At 38.0% G+C, this 21048-nt stretch overlaps 1 protein-coding gene and 1 pseudogene across 14 annotated transcripts in view; both read left to right on the top strand.

Moving 5' to 3' along the window:
• SENP1 (SUMO specific peptidase 1) overlaps positions 1-20245 on the top strand; it is a 63140-nt gene extending 42895 nt beyond the window's left edge. For all 14 annotated transcript variants that reach the window (XM_054443088.2, XM_063672704.1, XM_054443090.2 and 11 more), the window contains 6 exons: positions 324-455; positions 14289-14492; positions 15341-15420; positions 16360-16444; positions 16971-17066; positions 18062-20245. In XM_054443088.2, coding sequence (XP_054299063.1) covers positions 324-455; positions 14289-14492; positions 15341-15420; positions 16360-16444; positions 16971-17066; positions 18062-18124 — 660 coding nt within the window. In that variant the 3' untranslated portion in view covers positions 18125-20245. The remainder of the gene's footprint in view (positions 1-323; positions 456-14288; positions 14493-15340; positions 15421-16359; positions 16445-16970; positions 17067-18061) is intronic.
• Positions 5199-8476, top strand: LOC129009844 (large ribosomal subunit protein eL37-like; annotated as a pseudogene).
• Positions 20246-21048: the final 803 nt, after the last annotated feature.

Below are 21048 nucleotides of genomic sequence, written 5' to 3'. Positions count from 1 at the left end.
ATAAAATATAGTTAATTTTTCTCATATACTTAGAAAATTTGATAGCAGAAGGTTGTTCCAGACTTTAGGAATTAATATGGAAACAAGGATCTGAATGTTGTGCTGAAAAAGAGAAGGGAGAACTAGATGAAGTGGAAAGAAGTAATCGGGGATTACTGGGAAGGAATAGAAACCAAAATGTTAGAAGTAAACTGATTAACAGTAAATTTATAAACAATCAAATGGTGATAAATATAGTCTGAGGATTATATGGGGCTTGGTGAGAAATATGGTTTTTCTGAAGCCATGCGTGTTTGATGTCTTGACACCTTTTGTTTTCTTAGGAAATGGAGAAAGAAATAAAGAATGTATTTCGTAATGGGAATCAGGATGAAGTTCTCAGTGAAGCATTTCGCCTGACCATTACACGCAAAGATATTCAAACTCTAAACCATCTGAATTGGCTCAATGATGAGGTAATATTGCATCTATTTTTACATACAAATAGTGAACATTAAGTGGCAGTTAAATTAAGGCATTATCTCACTTTTCTCAAAATGTGGTCCATGGATGACCTGCATTGGAATCATCTCTCATAGGCCTCTTCATTCTTGTAACTATGAGGGAGTGTGGTGGAGACAGGCATTTTTAACAAACATCTCAGGTGTATTTTAAAGTCTGAGAACCACTGAATTTACCTTTTCTTGTTGAAGATTTGAACATTGAAGAAGACATTCACTCATTGGTATTCTCACTCTTTAGGGCTCCTATTCTGCAGTTCATCTCTTCTGAACAAATAAGTATTAGCTGACCATGTTGCAGCATGAAGGAATACTTTGGGATTTCTTTATAGGAATCCAGTTTTACTTCCCTTTCTACCTAAGTTCTACTCATTTTAGATCACTTATATTATGAATGATAAGCTTTCCAAAATAGCCTCCATTTATGTATGGTATTTTTTAAATGGACATTGAAAAAGTTATATTGTTATTAAATATTTGAGGTATTAGGGGAGAAGTTACGGTCTTCACCTCCTAACTCCAATTTATTTTAAGTATATTAATTACACTACAGTTTTTAAACTGATCTATTCCTAAGCCTAAACCTGTAGGTACCTGTTTTATTTTAGAAAGTGATTTTTACAGCAAAAGAAAACTGGGTTGGATATCTTTTCCTAAGTACCTTCTTTCCATAAGCATCCCTGGCTAATCTGGGTATACTCAAGCTTCACAGCTGTGGAGGATTTTTAGTTTCTCAGTGTAGTAATAATTAAATATTTTAGGTATCCATATCCTGTTTTTGTATGATCAAGACCTTCCAAATAATATTTGCTAATAACTATTGATCATTTACCTCATTAGGTACGATTCATGTTTTATGTGTTTTATTCTTGTAATAGTCATCACATCTTTGGAAGTAGATATGATAGTTCTCCATTCTACAGATAAAGAAACAAGGCATAGAAAGATTTAAAAAACTTGCAAGGTTATACAGCTAGTAAACAGCAGAGCCAAGATTAAGACCCAAGCATTGGGTCTTATCTACTATATCTTACTACCTCAGAATCTTAAATTGGATAATGGTCTTAGGATCAGATATATAGAACTTAGGAGCCATATATCATGTCCAGGATGCTGGTTTTCTCTGGGGCCAGCCCCATTCTTTTTGCCACTGGTTGGTTTATAAGATAAAAATTTCAGAAACTCATCACTCCCTGAATAATATCTGTGACTAAGAATAATAAGGAAGGCATGGTTTGTTACTGTCTTTCTTTAGAAGAAACCCTCTTTGCTTCTTTTGGCTCAGATATTAGAACATTGGTTCAAATAATAGAAAAAAGAGCTCACCAAATCAAAGGAGGAAATGAAATCAAGGATAGTTATAAGTATCCACTGATAAGTTATTTTTGATCTGTGGTCCTTTGCCATTTATTTCCTGCCATTGCTGGTGGGGAGAGGTGTGTTACTCTAAAGGGATAGTAGGCTTTAGTTTGTTGTAAATCATGGAAAATCTCCTAGAGGGCAGCAATGAGTAGGATATGAGCTGGGTTCTTGCTATTTACTGTGGCATTTACCTCAGTGAGATTCCTTACAGAGACAGCATTCATCAGGACATATTTTCCATTCCCTGGGCCCATCAGAGGCTGGATTTTTAGCAAGCTAAGTTAATGGAAATTACATTATTTTAGAGGAGATGAGAAGAAGGAAAGATTCTTTGTCTACTTTATCCCTACCACACCTAGCCATAACTTTTGTAGAAGGAGTGCATTTCTTCTCAGTTCAGAATAATGTTATCCTTGAAAATGAGTGCCAATTCACATGTCCATAATAATGATGGGAGCTATCTTAAAAAGCACCATTTTCAAAGTACCATACTTTGTAGGCTTTCAAAGTTACTGCCCTTGAGAAGCTAACATCCTGATGGAGTATTATCAGGTATCCTTAAGTATTGATACTCATTGAAGAATACTGAATTTTGGCCAGACGCAGTGGGTCATGCCTATAATCCCAGCGCCTTGGATGGCTAAGGTGAGAGGATCACCTGAGGCCAGGAGTTCAAGAGCAGCCTGGGCAACATAGCAAGACCCGATCTCTACAAAAAAAATTAAAAATTAGCCAGCCATGGTGGCATATGCCTGTAGTCCCAGCTGTTCAGGAGGCTGAAGCAGGAGGATTGCTTGAGTTTAGGAGTTTGAGTTTATAGTGAGCTATGATTGAGCCACTGTACTCTAGACTGGGTGACAGAGCAAGACTCTGTGTCTTCAAAAGAATACAAAACTTAATTCGGTTTCTCAGTTGTGAACTATCAGTCTTTTGCAAATGATTTGTCCTCTGTTCAATCCTCTTCTTCCCTAAAGTAGATATTTTCATTAATAATAATTTCTCTTCTTTTTCTGTTTCCTGCTTTATAAGATGTATTAAAACTTTCTCCAAAATAGGTGACTGATACATTATTCTTATCATTTTATAAACAAAGTACCATACTTTGTAGGCTTTCAGAGTTAAAAAGGAATATAAGAGCCAGGAAGTAAAAGGAATCAGATTCAGTTTATAAGGAAAATAAAATCCAGAAATCCTATGTTTGGGATATGTATGGAAAGCCATTAGGATACCCTGTTCCTAAAAGAAGAGTGACCACAGTACCTATTCATACAATAGGTTTTAAAATTTTTTTCATAAATGGATTTCTCTATAGGTGAGTTTGGTTAAATTCTGTACAACTTCAAAGGACTAAAGATTGACAGGATTAATATAATAAAACATCTCAAAAATAGAATGTGGGAACTGGCTGCCATATAAAGAATACAAAAGGAGGCAAGAAGACTGTTAAAATCAAGACACTGTAGGTGGAGATTTCTATACTGGGTCAGGAGATTAGTTACTAATAGAAATATCTAATTAAGGGAAGGGAGGATAGAGTTAAAGAGAGGAGAAATTATGCTGGGAGCAGTGGCTCACGCCTGTAATCCCAACACTGAGAGGCTGAGGTGGAAGGATTGCTTGAACCCAGGTTGTCAAGGCTGCAGTGAGTTATGATTGTGCCACTGCACTCCACTCCAGGGTGGGTGACAGAACAAGACTCTGAGATCCTGTCTCTCTTTTAGAAAAAGGGAGAGAGGAAAAATTAGTTGTAAAAGTAGAAGTAGATTGAAACAGTCAAGGAACAGAAGGAAATATTTTCAAATGAGTGTCATTGTTAGAAACTATGTATTAATTCTTGGAGATTGAATTGGATGACTTCTGGAATCCCTTCAAACTTTAAGATTCTAGGTTTATTATCCTGAGTACTGCTTTAGGCTTTGTGTTTCTCTTTATGGCCAAATGGTTCTCCTTTGAGGGACTAAGGATTGTTTTAAAAGGCATCAGATAAATTTAGAAATACATGGATATAATTTAGGTATACAAGTAAATAAAACTTACTTTTGCTTCTGGTCATGATAAAGGAAACAAGATTTACCCTTTCAACTTAACTAGAAAATTAGACAAAACATGAAACAACAATTTTCAGACATTGGATAACAGGTAGTACCAGACAGTGATCCCTGAGGAAGGGAAATAAAAGGTATGTATGCTATAATATCCCCAGCTTTCTAGGGTGGGGTGTGTGTGTTGTGAAGGAAGGACTGGTAGAGTCTGTGCAGAGGGGCTTCCCTCCAGTCTTTGGCTGAGTACCAATTTGTGCATGTATGAAAAGAAGCTACCCAGAGGCTGGGGAAAGAACCACCAGAAAGAAGGAATCAGCACAGTCTTAGAGCCAGCACAGGTGTCAATAGTTTATGTTCCAACCAGTTAGAGTAGAAAAACCGCCTAAGTCACAGGGCATTGAATAGAATCTTCAGAGGGGTATTGCCTCAGAAATAGGGTGAAACTGACCCTAGAATAAAGGCTGCTCTGGACCCACCATCACAAAGCGTAAAAACAAACCTCAAAAGCCTGAAACTGATCCAATTACCTATATCCCAGAGAAAAGCCTAACAATATTTAAAGGAATACAATGAATTCCAGCAACAACAAGGCCCAACGTAAAATTTGCAATATCCAGCATCCAACTAGAAATGACCAGACATACATGAGGAAGGAAAGTACAATTTATGATGAGGGAAAAAAGAAACACTCAGAAATGACCAAAATAATAGAATTAGCAGACAGGGATTTTTAAAAAGTTGCTATAAGTATCTTCCACATATTCAAGAAGATAGAAGAAAATGGACATCATGAGGAGAGAAATGGAAGATATTTTTTAAACAAGACCGACATTGAACTTCTAGAAATGAAAAATATATCTGAAATAAAAATACATAAGGTAGTATTAATAGTAGATTAGACACTTCATAAGAAAAAATTCGTAAACTTGAATAGCAATAGAAACTTGAATATGAGACACACAAAAAAAGCCAAAGAAAGATACCAAGAGCATCAGTGAGCTGTGGGATTATACCAGACAGGTTAAGCATATAATTGGAGTCCCAGAAGGAAAGGTGGGGGCATAGGTGGTGGTAGAAAAAATATTTGAAGAAATAATGATGGAAGATTTTCCAAATTTGAAAACTGAACTGACAAGTTTGAGAAGTTATCCATACCCCAAGTAGAAGAAACACCATGCTAAAATGTATAGTGATCAAGTTGCTGAAAACTGGTGATAAAAATATTAAGTGCAACCAGAAGGAAAAAGGCACATTAAGTACAGAAGAACAAAGATAGGAATAACTGTCAGAAACGATGCAGGCCAGAAGACAATGTAGCTACATCTTTAACGTACTGCAGAAGAAACAAATTTGTCAGTAGAAATTCTATACCCAGCAAATATATCTTTCAAAAAGTAAGGCTGTACTTTTCCAGACAAACAAATGCTGATTCATCACCAACAGACCTGTACCAGAAGAAATATTACATGTTCTTCAGGCAGAAGAAGAATATCAAATGGAAATGTCAGTCTACACAAAGGAATGAAGAGGAGTGGAATTGCTCTCATTTTTTCATACCTCTAGAAGACAGGTGACTAAGGCAGAACTAAAACAACATACCGTGGGATTTATAACATACAGAAGTAAAATATAATCACAGCACAAAGGAGACAAAATGGACAAATATACTGTTGGAAGATCCTTCTACTCTACATAAAGTGGTATAATGTTATATGAAGGTAGACTATGATAAGTTAAAGGCATAGTAAATCATAGAGTAACCACTAAAAAATAAAAATTAAAAGCAAGATATATTTACTAAGCCAATAATGGAGGCAAAATGGAGCTTTAAAACTCCAAAAGAGTTGGAAAGAAGAAAAAAGATAGAAAGAACAAATAGAACAAATAGGAAAAAAGAGCAAGATGGTAGATTTAAACTCAACCACATTGATATTAAATGTAAATTATCCAGGTCAACATTGTCCAATAGAAATATAATGTGAGCCACACATTTTAAATTGTCTAATAGTTACTTTTAAAAAAGTAAAATGGGCCGAGTGCAGTGGCTCATGCCTGTAATCCCAGCACTTTGGGAGTCCGAGGCGGGTGGATCACTTGAGGTCAGGAGTTTGAGACCAGCCTGGCCAACATGGTGAAACCCCGTCTCTACAAAAAATACAAAAATTAGCCAGGCATGGTGGTGCATGCCTGTAATCTCAGCTACCTGGGAGGCTGAGGCAGGAGAATCGCTTGAACCTGGGAGGCGGAGGTTACAGTGACTGAGATCACGCCACTGCACTCCAGCCTGGGCAATGGAGCGAGACTTTATCTCAAAAAAAAAGAGAAAATAAAATGAAACAGGCGAAATTAATTTTAACATATTTAAGGCCAGGCACAGTGGCTCACGTCTGTAATCCCAGCACTTTGGGAGGCCAAGGTAGGTGCATCACTTGAGGTCAGGAGTTCGAGACCAGCCTGGCCAACATGGCGAAACCCTGTCTCTACTAAAAATAAAAAAAATTAGCCTGTCATCATGGTGTGTGCCTGTAATTGGGAGGCTGAGGCAGGAGATTCACTTGAACCCAGGAAGCAGAGGTTACAGTGAGCTGAGATCGCACCACTGTACTCCAGCCTGGATGACAGAGCAAGACTCTGTTTCAATTAAAAAATATATACATATATAAACTAATATATAGGTAATGTATGTTATATATAAATAATATATTTTTACATAAAAATATATATAATATAGGTTGGGTGCAGTGGCTCATGCCTGTAATCCCAGCACTTTGGGAGGCAGAGGCAGGTGGATCACCTGAGGTCAGGAATTTGAGACCGGCTTGACCAACGTGCTAAAACCCCGTCTCTACTAAAAATACAAAAATTAGCCAGGTGTGGTGGCAGGCGCCTGTAATCCCAGCTACCTGGGAGGCTGAGGCACGAGAATCGCTTGAACCTGGGAGGTGGAGGTTGCAGTGAGCCAAGATCACACCACTGCACTCCAGCCTGGGTGACAGAGTGAGACTTTGTCTCAAAAAAATATATATATAAAATGTATTTTTAATATATAATATATTAAATAATATATTTATATATGTAATATATATTAAATTATATATATTAAATAATATCTTTATATATGTAATATATATTAAATTATATATATTAAATAATATATATGTAATATATAATATATTAAATATGTATAAAATAATATATAATATATTATATATAAAATAATATATACTATATTTTAAATATATATTAAATAATATATACTATATAATATATACTATACTAGATATACTATATATAATATATACTATACTATATATACTATATATAATATATACTATATATAAAATGTATATAATATATACTATATATAAAATATATTAAATTACATATACTATATATTTAATATATAGTATATATTAAATATATAGTATATAAATATATAGTCTATATTAAATAATATATATAAAATAAAATATATATTAAATAATATATATCATGTATTAAATTATATTATAGTTATATATTATATATAGATCTATAATTACATATATTATTAATATATATTTATATATTATATATTATATATAGTAATATATAATATATTAAATATTAATGTATTATATATTATAGAATATGTAATATATTATTAATATATATTATACATTATACATTAATATAAATTTATAAAATATATATTAATATATATTTTATATATTTATATATTAAATAATATATATTATATATTCAAAACATTATTTAACAAAATATGTCATTTTGGCATGTAATCAAAATACTATTGAGATATTTTACCTTCTCTTTGAAATGTGCTATGCATTTTACACTTATAGCACATCTCTAGTTGGATTAGTCACATTTGAAGTGCTCAATAGTCACATTTGGCTAGTGGCTGCCTTACTGAACAGTGTAGGGTAAACATCCAATTAAAAGGCAGAGATTGGCTATCCTTGGGGAGGCCAGCAAATTTCCGGATAAGGGAAGCTAGTGGGCAGGACAAAGGCATGCAGTGGCCCTCGTGAGCCAGAAGAATAGCTGCTGACTGATGCCTGGGGGACCAAGCCCATAATTGTGGAGCTGGAGCCACACTGTGTCCCTTGCTTCAGTCTGGTCTTTGGGAAGCCTGCACAGTTCTGACCTCAGTTGAGAGCTGAGGGAAGAAATTTGGGAATGTTTGGCCATGTGTAACAGCAAAAGGATTCATTGGTGAGGGTGTCTGGCAGGTATCCGTAAAGATAATAAGATAAAGGGAACATCGCTGTTTGGAAAGTGTCGTGATACGATACACAAGTTGTGCTGCCTCTGTGGCTCTAAGGCCTACCACCTTCAGAAGTCAACCTGTGGCAAATGTGGCTCCCCTGCCAAGCGCAAGAGAAAGTGTAACTGGACTGCCACGGCTAAAAGAAAATACCACGGTGACTGGTTGAATGAAGCACCTAAACATTGTATACTGCAGATTTAGGCATGGATTCTGTGAAGGAACAACACCTACACCCAAGAGGGCAGCAGTTGTGTCATCCAGTTCATCTTAAGAATTTCAATGATTAGTCACACAATAAATATTCCGGTTTTTAAAAATGTATATATTTTAAACATATATATGTTTATATGTATATGTCATATCTATATTACATATATGTGAAAAGAGGCAGAGATTGTCAGATTGGATTAAAAAGCTGTCTGTAAGAAACCATTTATTTATTATTTAGTTTTGGTCTTGTTGCCCAGGCTGGAGTACAATGGCATGATCTTGGCTCACTGCAACCTCAGCCTCCCAGGTTCAAGCAATTCTCCTGCCCCAGTCCCCCGAGTAGCTGGGATTACAGGCACCTGCCACCACACCCAGCTAATTTGTCTATTTTTAGTAGAGATGGGGTTTCACCATGTTGGCCAGCCTGGTCTTGAACTCCTGACCTCAGGTGACCCACCTGCCTTGGCCTCCCAAAGTGCTAGGATTACAGACAGCCACTGCGCCTGGCCAAGAAACCATTTTAAATGTAAAGACGTACGTTTACAAAAGTTAAGGGACAGAAAAAATACACCCTGCAAACATGACTCAAAAGAAAAAGTGACTTATTAACATTATACAAATTAGATTTCAGAACAAGGAATATTATCAGTAATAGAGACATTTCTTAATGATAAAGGGGTCAGTTCATCAAGAAGGCTTAACAACCTAAATATGTACACACCTAATAACAGAACTTCGAAATATGTGAAGCATAATCTGATAGAACTGAAAAGAGAAATAGACAAATCTATTACTGTTGGAGGTTTCACTGCCTCTGAGTAATAGATAGAATAAGTAGAAAATCAGTAAGGATATAGAAGACTGGAACAGGTAGATCGATCCTGTGCACCCAAATGTTTGTACACCAGAAACCCTTTTTCCTCTACTCAGCCCTCTATGCCCTATCCTACGTGGAGAAGCAGGGTAACTGGAGCATTTCCTGTCTCTCTATTATTTTCCCTCCAAGACTGTATTCTCCCTCTCATTCCTTGTTGTCAATTTACGTGGATGAATTGGAAAAATAGCAAGCTGACATGTCTCTTTTTTGGGTGGATGGGTTCTACTCTATAAACCCACATTAGTTATTACCAGTTGTTTCCAATTGGAAAAGCATTGGACTGTTGGAACACAGTATTTCTAACTTCACCAGCTAGTGAAAGGCCAATGAGGAACAAACTCATAGGAAATATGGGGGACAGGAGGATAGTGAAGGAGGAATTAAGATAGAATCTACATAGCAGACTGTAATTACACTGAAACCACAGCTAACCAGGCAGACTAATTACCTACTTGGTAAGCTTCATCTCTGAAAAGAAAGAGATATCTCTCAGCTATTCAGCATCACAATAGCCTGGTGTATAGAGAGCATATTCTTACTTGATTGGTGGTATAAAATAAGAAGCAAAACTATAGGGAAGTACCAAAGTCACCTGATTTTTATTGCAGAGTCAGAATCTGGAACCAGAGCACTTGCATTTTGATGAACATTCTTTTTTTTTTTTTTTTTTTTTCCTGAGACAGGGTCTCACTCTGTAATCCAGGCTAGAGTGCAGTGGTGTGATCATAGCTCACTGCAGCCTCAAACTCCCGGACTAAAGTGACCCTCCTGCCTCAGCCTCCCAAGGAGCTGGGACCACAGGAATGTGCCACCATGCCTGGCTTTTTTGTTTATTTTTAGTTTTTAGAGAGAAAGTCTCACTATATTGCCCAGCCTGGTCTCGAATTCCTGGCCTCAAGTGATCCTACCACCTTAGCCTCCCAAAGTGCTAGGATTACAGGCAGGAGCCCACACCCAGCTTTGTCTAGCATTCTAACTTTCAGAATATATATTTTTGATGGGAATGGGGGGAATTGGTAGTGGTCATAGTTTGATAATTTTTCCAAGGAGTAGTTAAATCTGAGTGATGCTCAGTAAAGAGAGGAAACAGCCTGCAAACATTAAGTTCAACCAGACAAACCTAGCCTTAGGAATAGGTTTTCCTTAGAGAATAAAAGCTGATTGCATAAGAAGGAAAAAAACTAGGCAAAATGAAATAAATTAGTAAAGTGAATATGATGAATCCACCATTGCTATACACTTATGTGTGGAATAAAATGATCAGAACTAAAGTTTTCTAACGTGACTCTTGGCTTCCACATTATTATGGTTTATCTCTTTGAAGTGTTTCTAAATAGAACTAGCCCTGATTAACCAGGGATTTGTGCAAGGTCACATGGAGAATAGTAGTTATTCTCCATAAATGACTCCATAAACATGTTGCTTGCCTGTCTTTCTCTAAAAGTTTAGCTATAATTCTGATAATTTGTTCCTTGAATTGGCATGTAAGAAAAATTATGTGTGCATGTTCGCAGTGAGGGAAACCTGCCTTCCTGGTTTCTATAATATTACTAGGTTAGCTCCTATGAGTGAATGACCTGAACTATACTATTCAAATGCTGCTGTTAGTCTTTTGGACTTTGTGGTTGACAAGGGTAAATTTAATTTGAAAATCAGAATGGGGAGGTCAAGGTGAAAATCTAGAGAGGTAAAATTGGAAAAATGGCTTTTGTCCCCCCAAAAGTCGTCTTGATCTCTGCTCAGAAGTATTGTCATGCCCAGGCCTTTTAGAACATTTTTTCTCAAGCTAATTAGAAGGGTTCAAACTATAAGCATGAGAATGGCTAAAAATCAAGACTTTACTGGTAGTGAAATGTTTTATTTCTAAAAACATGAGAAAACAATAGTTTGGCTGGTTTACTGGGGAAGAAGGAAGATACAAATAGCATTGGTCATTTATGTCATTGTGGTAATGTACAGGAAAAGGATTGAATCCTTAGTTTGAAAACATTATAGGCTTTTCTCTGAAAGAAAAGCTTTTTTCAGCTTCAGCCTGGCAGCTCTTCAAATAAAATCTCAAAGGAACAAGGCACTATAAACAACCCACCCATCCCTAAACATGACTGCATAGACAAGTAGCTGCTTATGGCCAAGGCTGCGAAGGCAGCAGGAAGGATAGCTCCTTAAGCACCAAGAGCCACCGTGAGCAAATAGAGGTAAGTGTGGGTCCCAGAAAAGGTGACAGGTGGACTAACGTTGACAGTTAGTCCTCAGATTGTGGTATATTGGTGAGACAAATAGCGAGCACAGGGCTCATCTACTTTTAGCTCCTTATTTCAAAGGGAATTTAGGATCTGCTGGTGCGAAGAGAGTCTTGTTTGAGGATAGGGCTGTTGCCAACTTGGCGTGGGGGACCGTTGTCGTCACAAAAGTCAAGCAAATGCTGTGACCATCACTGCTGCTCTTTCATCTTGAACACTGTGATCCCTTCTCTCATTTCTTTTTCCTTCATCTTCAGCCCTCCTCTGTGAGATGACATGTAGGACTTTTTTGTTCTCTCTTAGCTTATTTTTTTGGTTTAATTGTGTCTTGGCTGAACTCTGGCAATTTTCCTCATTTGGATGGAGTAATAGCTAAAAAATTGAGGAGAAAGACTTGAATCCAAATTCGCCTTGGATGTCAGATTTACATTCACAGCTAATGTGGGGAGCATTGAGGTCACCAAACTCCCTTCTACTGGGATCTAGGGGAAATGAAAAAGAACCCAGATCATTCCTTAGAGCTAATTAACTAGTTGACTTTGGAGGAGGCCATTTCCCTCTCAGTTGAGAAACTTTGGTTGGGTGCAGCAATGGAAGAGGAATTCTCAAAGGGAACAGATACCATGGTGTCTGATCACTGGGATTCTCTGTTCTTGTTCAGCTGTGTTGGTCTTTAGCTTTCTAGTGAACCCTCTCAAGGTGAAAAAACAAGCAAAACTCAGGCTGTGTAAGTCCAGCTAAGCTTCCTTGGTTTCTGGAACTCTTTCCTCTTGAAAAATAGAATAGTGATGTATAGCATGACACTCATTTATGTCATTTTTTTTTTTTTCCACTTCAGACTTACGATTCCAGAGGTAATCTCTGATAGGCATCTAGGGGAGATGTATCTCCATGGCTGTCACGTGCTTCACCGTCCTTATCTCTCTGCCTGATTCCTTTCACCTCCTGCTTCAGTCCTTATTTCTTGTTGGAATATATAAGCTGTCTGCCCCTACGGAAGGTTTCGCTTAACAGTAACTGGCAGGTCATCTGCTTACGTCTTGGATTGAAGGGTTTACCCTATAACATGGCCAACATTATAAGATGGGTAGAAGGCCAGAGGAATCAGTGAATTCCTAATTGCCAATTTTTCCTCATTAGAGAACATAGTTTACAGCCTAGAAATCTGTACTTGCTGGGAAGATCCTACTGCATTTATGGCTGCCTTCAGAAACCTAGAGGCAGTCTTTAGCACCATTATCCTGAGGGGCAGAGTTAGACTGAAAACTTATAGTTGAGAAATACCTGATTCTAATTGTGTCTTGATTAATTATTATCTATAACAACTGAGCTCCAGATATCTATTGGGCATCACACTAGGCAGAGAATAAGCCACAACCTGAGTCCTTTGGGCTGGCTGGGCCTGTTGCTCAGTCATCAGAGCTGCAGAGAAAACAGTGTCTTTCTTCAGTCCTAGCCTTCTCCCACCTCAGAGCTCTGCCTCATGGTGAGTGTGGTTTTCCCGCAGCTGCCTAGGCATCCTCATCTATAGGCCCTTTCTCTGGTCTAGACCATGCTCCGGTGTGTTCCTGGCAGTGTTCCCTGCTGCCTACCCAGTATGTCGTTGCTTACTGTTGGGCAGTAGCTCACTGTTCTGGCATCCTGGTGTGTAAATATTTGTCAAAGAACAGGGGCATTTTCCCATTCCCCAAAAAGCATTCTGAAAAATGTGCCTGTTTTCTTAGTCATATTTCCAAGCTGTGGATCAGTTAGCCCATTCATTCCTTGCAGTTGACAGACACTGGCCTGACCTCAGCTGGCCACATAAAGTAAGTATGCAGTAACTTCCGGCACAATAACTTTCAAGTTTTAGTACCAAAGAGTCCTGGACCTAATGGAATCATACACAACATAGTCACTATTAGAGAAGATATCGTTTCATTAACAGAAAGAATCACACATCTCCCCACTCAGCCATTGTAATTTCTTTCCACACTTAATATTGAAGGCATAAATGGAATCAACAAAGATGAGAAAGCTAACCGTATAGATTCTGGGGTAGAACGTTATTCTTCATGTTTGTGACTTGACTTTAGGTCTCATATAAGGTAGGTTTTTATACTTCCATGTGTGCCTTTATATAAAGGTGACATTGCTGAGCTACTATCAGTTTACAGGTGTTTTTCCAGTATAATTGATGGCTTCTCCTGTCACTTAGTTCTACGTGAGACCAAAAGAGTTTGCCTCTGCAGGATGGGTTATTAAGTTGAAAAGGCAGTCTTTAACCACGGAGCAGAGTTTTCCATCTTTGTGTAAAACCATGTGGCTGTCATATAAAGTTTGAGTTCTTGATTTTAACTTGACTAACACTAGGCTCTAACTGAGCTCAGTATCTACTTAAATTGCTCACACAGTTCCAGTAGATAAAGGTAACTGCTAATGTGCATTATTAAACTGCTTGCATGCCTTCCTTTCCTTTTCTGTAAGCCTCACCTTAACACCCCTGTCTTTCTGCAGTCTTTTGACCTAACCTTCAGTCTTCTACAAGCCTCGCCAGCGTCTGCCCATTTGTACCCCCAACCCCATAATATATATGTCAGCTTTTTCTCTTTTCACCATTTATAGCACTTCAGCCTTCCCCCTTCTAGTCGGAATTTGATTTAGAGAAATGAGTCTGTTGGATGTTGAAGACTTAATTCAGTTTATTAGGAAACAATTACATATGCTATTCAACACAGCAACTGCAACTATTTTGAAAGGCTAGGCCTGAGTGTCTATTCTAATAGGTATAATTTCTCCCCACAGATCATCAATTTCTACATGAATATGCTGATGGAGCGAAGTAAAGAGAAGGGCTTGCCAAGTGTGCATGCATTTAATACCTTTTTCTTCACTAAATTAAAAACGGCTGGTTATCAGGCAGTGAAACGTTGGACAAAGAAAGTAGATGTATTTTCTGTTGACATTCTTTTGGTGCCCATTCACCTGGGAGTACACTGGTGTCTAGCTGTGAGTACCCCTTTCATTTTTGATAAAATGTAAAAGCTGTGTAATTATAGAACACACAGAGTGTAGTGAGTAGTAGTTCTACATGTTCCCTTGATTATTGAGAGAAAGAGTCTTTAGTAGTAGGTTGACTAAAATCAGATAGATCTATGAACTTCCTATCAAGATTGGGATATAGATTTTGAAGAAAGCTGTGGAATTTCCCTTTCTAGAAATATTTAAAAGAGAGTTATAGGGTGTCTAAGCAGCCTTAAAGAAAGGCATGGGGGGAAAAAAGTGACTTATTAATGATGCTGCCACTCAGATTCTGTGACTGTTATTTTCAGCCTAATCATAACTTACCTTGCTTACTTGGTAATTTAATATTTTTATGACTTTGTGAGCATTAGCTTAATGTGTTAATAAAACTATTTCACAGTCTGTTTTGGATTACATTTCAAAAGAATAAAGCCAAAAGGAACTTCTCAATATAAAGAAATAAAACCTGGAATCTGCTCACCATCTTTCTGAAACTTTGTGGAAATGATTGTGAGATACTCACCTTATATTCCCTGAAAATCATGTAGTTTCTTCACTGCTGTCCACTTTGCAGAGGGAGAGAATGAACATTAGAAAAAGGCTTCACAGCAGTAATGGGGCCACCTGTTGATCAGTGCCATCATAGTTTTATGTAAATAACTCTTCATTTTTTTTCTCTACAGATTAAGCATAATATAATGCAAAATATCAGTCAAACTTGTCATGATTTTGTAGGAAGTCTGGCGAAAGGTTCCAAAGGGCAGGGAAGGGAAAAACTGATAAACCAATTTTCTTCATTTCATAAACACACAGATTTTTTTTCTTATTCTCAGGTTGTGGACTTTAGAAAGAAGAATATTACCTATTACGACTCCATGGGTGGGATAAACAATGAAGCCTGCAGAATACTCTTGTAAGTAGGGAGTTGAGGACAGAAGAGTTTGATATTGGGTATAGGTGGTGTTTTTCCAGTAATTGAACTCAGTTGTTTCTATACCTTCAATGGAGTGATGGATAAAATCTTCATATTAAGTAAAAATGCATATTTTGTATCTAAGTAAGTTTAGTTTAAAAACAATATTAAAGTATGCCCTAATGGGAGCAATTACTATCCTAATGCACTAAAATATAGACTAGATATAAAGATATAGATGCTACTTAGAAATCATTTAATCCAACCTCCTAATTTTTCAGATGAAGAGACCAAGGCCCACAGAGGTGCCTTTGATTTGCCCAGGTCCTATTAGTTAGTGGCTCAGGTGGACCAGAATGCAAATCTCTTTATGCTCCACCTGTTTCATTTTCCAAAATACCTATTCCTCACTGTACCACTCTGATGGCCAGGAGGAAGTACATTCCACAATGGTGAACAGTTTGCACTTAAAAGAGTACTCTATCGAAGGTATGCACTCAATACATTGTTGATTTGGATTTAATTTTTAGATAGGAGAGCCAAGCCTAACAATAGTAAATAAATACCTCATTAGTACCAGAAAAACACTTTTCTTCCATTAGATTGAGTTCTAAAGGACCATATAAACCAAGGAAAAGAATAAAAAGAATTGTTCCTCAGAAGGAATGGTAGGTAGAAGGAGCTTAACTATTAGAGGCAGAGGTCATGTTCCTTTTGAGTTGACAGAGTGGACATTAGAAGAGACAAGCTAGAAGAGGCATGCTCAGCTCTGGAGAAAACTTAACAATCCAGGGATTCCCTGCCCAGCATTATATACTCTTTTCCTCAGAAGAGCAGATGAAACAAATTTGTTCCTAGGGATTGTCAGCCCCATTCTTAGTGTGGCAGCTGTCATCAATGTTCCCCACTGCTTATCTCATTCTCTCCTGATACCTTTAGGCAATACCTAAAGCAAGAAAGCATTGACAAGAAAAGGAAAGAGTTTGACACCAATGGCTGGCAGCTTTTCAGCAAGAAAAGCCAGGTACCTTTCATCTTGATGAAATAAAAATCCTAAGAGTAGGGTATTTGGGGAGGAAAGAATTTTACTGCTTAATTCCCAGGGACCACCTGTCTTCGTGTCTAGCCTGACTTCAGCTTGGTTGGTTGGTTTCTGGGGGAGAATAAATTAAGCTATCTGTAGGAAAAGTGATAGTGTGTTTCTTATGTAGAACTAGGTTTTCTAAATGCCCAGATATTTTACTAAGCTTTTCACTCCTAAGGGGAATGTTTGCTGATTATTTGGCCTCTGGGGGAGGGAGCAGTTTTTATACCCTTAGGTGCCATGGGAGTCTGAGATATTCTCCTGTTTGATTAATACGGAGTACACAGACCTGACTGGAATGTTGTATTTTGTTTCTTTGAGCCTCTGTTGTCCTGATTGGGGGGCCAGAGTCATCTGTTTATAATTTAGAGAAACCTGTACAATTTATATCTTTTGGTTCTTATTTTTAATCTAAGAAGGAAAGAAGCTTGGAAAGATGTCATTTTTGTTGTTGTTGGTCTTCCAGGAAATTCCTCAGCAGATGAATGGAAGTGACTGTGGGATGTTTGCCTGCAAATATGCTGACTGTATTACCAAAGACAGACCAATCAACTTCACACAGGTGAGCTGAGCCTTCCATAGGGAGCTCTAGGATTACCTTGTCTCCAAGCTGCCCTGTAGATGTTTTTCTCTCCAGTTGTTCTCTTTAGGGGCCTCTACCCTAACCTTTAGCATGCTTCAGCCCATGATTCATAACACTGATGGTTACTGCCTGAGCCACATCACAAAAGAAAGAAAATTAGTGATAAGCCACGTCCTGGGTTACCACACCTCAATTATTGTAGTAAAGGTTTCCTGGTCAAGAGCAGAACCTTCTCTGCCTGTCCCCTCTACCTACTGTAACTTCTAGAGAGAAGTTACCTGCTCTGGGACCAGAGCAGGTTTCTTTAGTTCCCTTGCATTTCGTTAGTAGTCAGGTTTGGGAATAGGCCATACCTCAATCTCCTAGTGTAATTTGTTATGCTGCCCCCTCCCCTGACCCCTCACTTGATGAATCTGGTCAGTCTTCTCTTAGAGAGTGATTGGTCATTTCTGTCCACGTGGTCTCTCAGACCAAAGTGGATTGAGATTAGAGATTATGGTTTATTCTGATGTGTTCTCCACTTAAGTCTTTTACTTCTGTTTGAATCAGTGGCTTTACCAGATTTTTCTACCATAGCCCTTTGTCTAGAGCAGCCTGAGCTGACTCTTCAAGTTCCCTTAATTCTTCTAAAAGGTGAATTTTTCATTTTTAGGCCTAGGCTCATATCCTCTTAAAAGTTCAACATAGAGGACTTATTAGACACCATTCTCAAAATTCTTAAGAGACGTGGGCATAGCCTGGAGATTCCTGGAAATACCCAGTGTAACTTCTAAGGCTATAATGATGAAAAATAACAATAGAAAAAGCAATGAAAAGAAAAAAACCACATGTAACCAAGAATGAATAATTTAAAAGACCAGAAATACAACTGAGACTGTTTGTTGAAAACTTTGCAAAAGAAAGAAGTATGGGGAAAGGAGTATCAGGTCTAGACAAAAGCATTGAAAATTAAGGGTGTCTCTGTGTCCCTGCAGCAACACATGCCATACTTCCGGAAGCGGATGGTCTGGGAGATCCTCCACCGAAAACTCTTGTGAAGACTGTCTCAGTTAGCAGACCTTGACCATGTGGGGGACCAGCTCTTTGTTGTCTACAGCCAGAGACCTTGGAAACAGCTGCTCCCAGCCCTCTGTTCTTGTAACACCCTTGATCCTGTACCAGGCCCTGGCGAGATGCATTCACAAGCACATCTGCCTTTCCTTTTGTATCTCAGATACTATTTTTGCAAAGAAACTTTGGTGCTGTGAAAGGGGTGAGGGACATCCCTAAGCTGAAGAGAGAGACTGCTTTTCACTTCTTCAGTTCTGCCATCTTGTTTTCAAAGGGCTCCAGCCTCACTCAGTCCCTAATTGTGGGACTGAGAAAAGCTTGGAAAGAATCTTGGTTTCGTATAAATTCTTGTTAGGCCTTACTAAGAAGTAGGAAAGGGCATGGGCAAAAGGTAGGGATAAAAACCACCAGCATATACATGGACATACACACACACCCACACACACAAACACACACACACACACAATTTTCACGATGTATAGTCAGGAATGTGACTGTAAACTGGACTTTGGGGCACAGGCATAAGTCCCTTCCTCCAGGACCTTTCCTATTTATATGTTCCTATACAAAATCCATCTGCTTTTATACGTAGCTGTTTTATCATCTGTAGCTTCATCCTATCCGGAGGCACAGCACATGAGCCCTGGACAGGTCCCAAAGTTCCAAGCAGTCCTTTCCGTAAAAGCAGGGGTTTGCATGTGCTACCAACACATGATACGGGGAAGACCCACCCAGGGAGCGGTTTCAGTGGCGCAACAAAGCACCATTTTTACTGTTGCCTACTTCTGACCAAGAAGAAAAAGGACCTTAGTATTTAGCATAAAATTCCAGCGTTGGATGAATGCAAGTCTAGTTTGGTCTGTGGCTAGTTTAAATATGTTTCTAACCACAGAGAATTTCATATATATATACATATATATATACACATACATATATATATGTGTGTATGTATAAAATTTCACAGGGATATGCTTTTTTTTTAAAAAAGACTGAATGTGTTCACCATTTAGCCTGTAGATTTATTTCCATTTTCCAAATTCCAGCACACAGAGATCCCAGCCCCTATGAGTAGGGTGTTTGTGGACTACCTAATGGAATATTTTGAGGCCTGGATGAACTTTGCCATATGGGTAGAGGTTACAGAGGGAGGTGATATTTTCAGCTAAAAAAAAAACGGGTGGAGTTTGGACTGATCAACTTGAGATTTAAAAACTGCTATTCCTTTTGTTCTTTCTAGCATCTCTCCCCACCCTCTGAGAGCTCCTCAGGCTTAGATAGTGAAGTGATCAAATGCCAGTGTCATTTTGTACTTAAGTTCCAAAGTAGGAACATTTTATACTTTTTTCTGTATTGTAATAGGTAGTTTTGTATGAAATCTTTTCTCCTCTCCCCTTGTACCGCATTCTTTCCAGCATTGTGCTTTTTCCCTGGGCTTATTTGAAAATTTTACTGTTTTATACAAGCTCGTTTAGTACATTTTTCTATGTTTTACCACAAGTTACAATTTGAAAAGAAAACTATTTTTTTTAAATATTCCATTGTTAACTGAATGTTACTGTTTCCACTCCAGCAACTACATGTCCTCCCTTCAACTGCCTGCCTTTTGGGGAAAGACCATCTTTTGTGTGTTTGTTTTCTCTCTCTCTTTCTTTCCCTTTCTTTTTCTATCTCTCTTTATTTTTCTTTCTTTTTCTTTGTTTTTGAGTTTTCTGTAGGAAATAAATAGCTTTCTATATATGAGTTGCTGGGGACCTTCACATTCTCTTTTAGAAAGCTGTGGCATGCAGTCTCATTGCAGGACTCCTGGAATATTGTCTGGTTCTTGGTATTTACTGTATGTAAGCAACAACTTGAAAGGTGGCAATATGGTGTAGATTTGGACTATGAATCAAAAGACCTTTTTCAGGTTCTTTCACTATTGTCTGGGGGACTCAGAACAAGATTGTTCTCTGTATTTATTGTTTGTCCATTTAGGTAACATCTGTCTTACCTTCCTCGCAGACTTTGTACAGACCAAAGCAACAAATATTTATTGCCATGTATAGCAGAAAATGAAACATGCAACAAAAGCACTTTGAAAAATATATAAGGAATTGTTGAGCCTGTCTGAATTTGGGCCCTCTTTCTGACTAATGCAGTTTTGCACAAGGTAGAAGTTAGTGACCCTGAGACCATCTTACCACCCTGGACCTGGTCCAAATACAGACTTACACAGTGGACCATTCTTTCCTGAGCTAATCAACAGGAGCAGGAGTAGTATCTGGAAACTTTCCCCTTTGTTTAGGGGTAGGCTTTGATGACCAGGAAAAAAAAAAAAAAAAGGTATTTCTGCATTTTATGGCCCAAAGGCATGTTATTAGTATCTTATGTGATTTGCTTTAAACTAAATAAGACTTTTTTCTCCTGTCTTCCCCTTTCTCCTGTGTCCATTGCTCATATTTACCTGCCTTCCCTAAAAAAGGAATATTTGAGGGATGATAAGCACTAGATGCCAGCTATAGAGACCTCAACAGAAACCATAGTCCCAAGAATCACTCCGAGACCCTGAACAGAGAATATCAGAGAGACCTTTCTTACCCATTTGAGAAACACATGGTCTGAGGCACAGAGGCTAGTTACATCCCATTTGTCACCTGGGACCCACCATTGCTCCCAGGAGTCCTATTTAGGGTTGAATATAAGACTACTTTTCCCTCATCCAGCCTGGGGAATTTGTGTCAATTGACTTCTGTGTATGAGATGCTTCATACTTCTATGTGGAATTAATTTCTGGATTCTTTAGCCACTGTAATTATGCTAGCGTCTTCTACCGACTGCCCCCAGCAATGTTAGCACCAAGATCCTGAGGTAGAAACAGAGATAACCTGGAAAAGCACTTCCACCAACCCCATCCCATAGCCTGTCCATTACT

This window comes from Pongo pygmaeus, chromosome 10 (assembly GCF_028885625.2).
Source record: "Pongo pygmaeus isolate AG05252 chromosome 10, NHGRI_mPonPyg2-v2.0_pri, whole genome shotgun sequence".
Classification (NCBI taxonomy): Eukaryota; Metazoa; Chordata; class Mammalia; order Primates; family Hominidae; genus Pongo; species Pongo pygmaeus.
The sequence above is the reverse complement of the archived record's forward strand: the minus strand, read 5'-3'. Positions and strand labels throughout refer to the sequence as shown.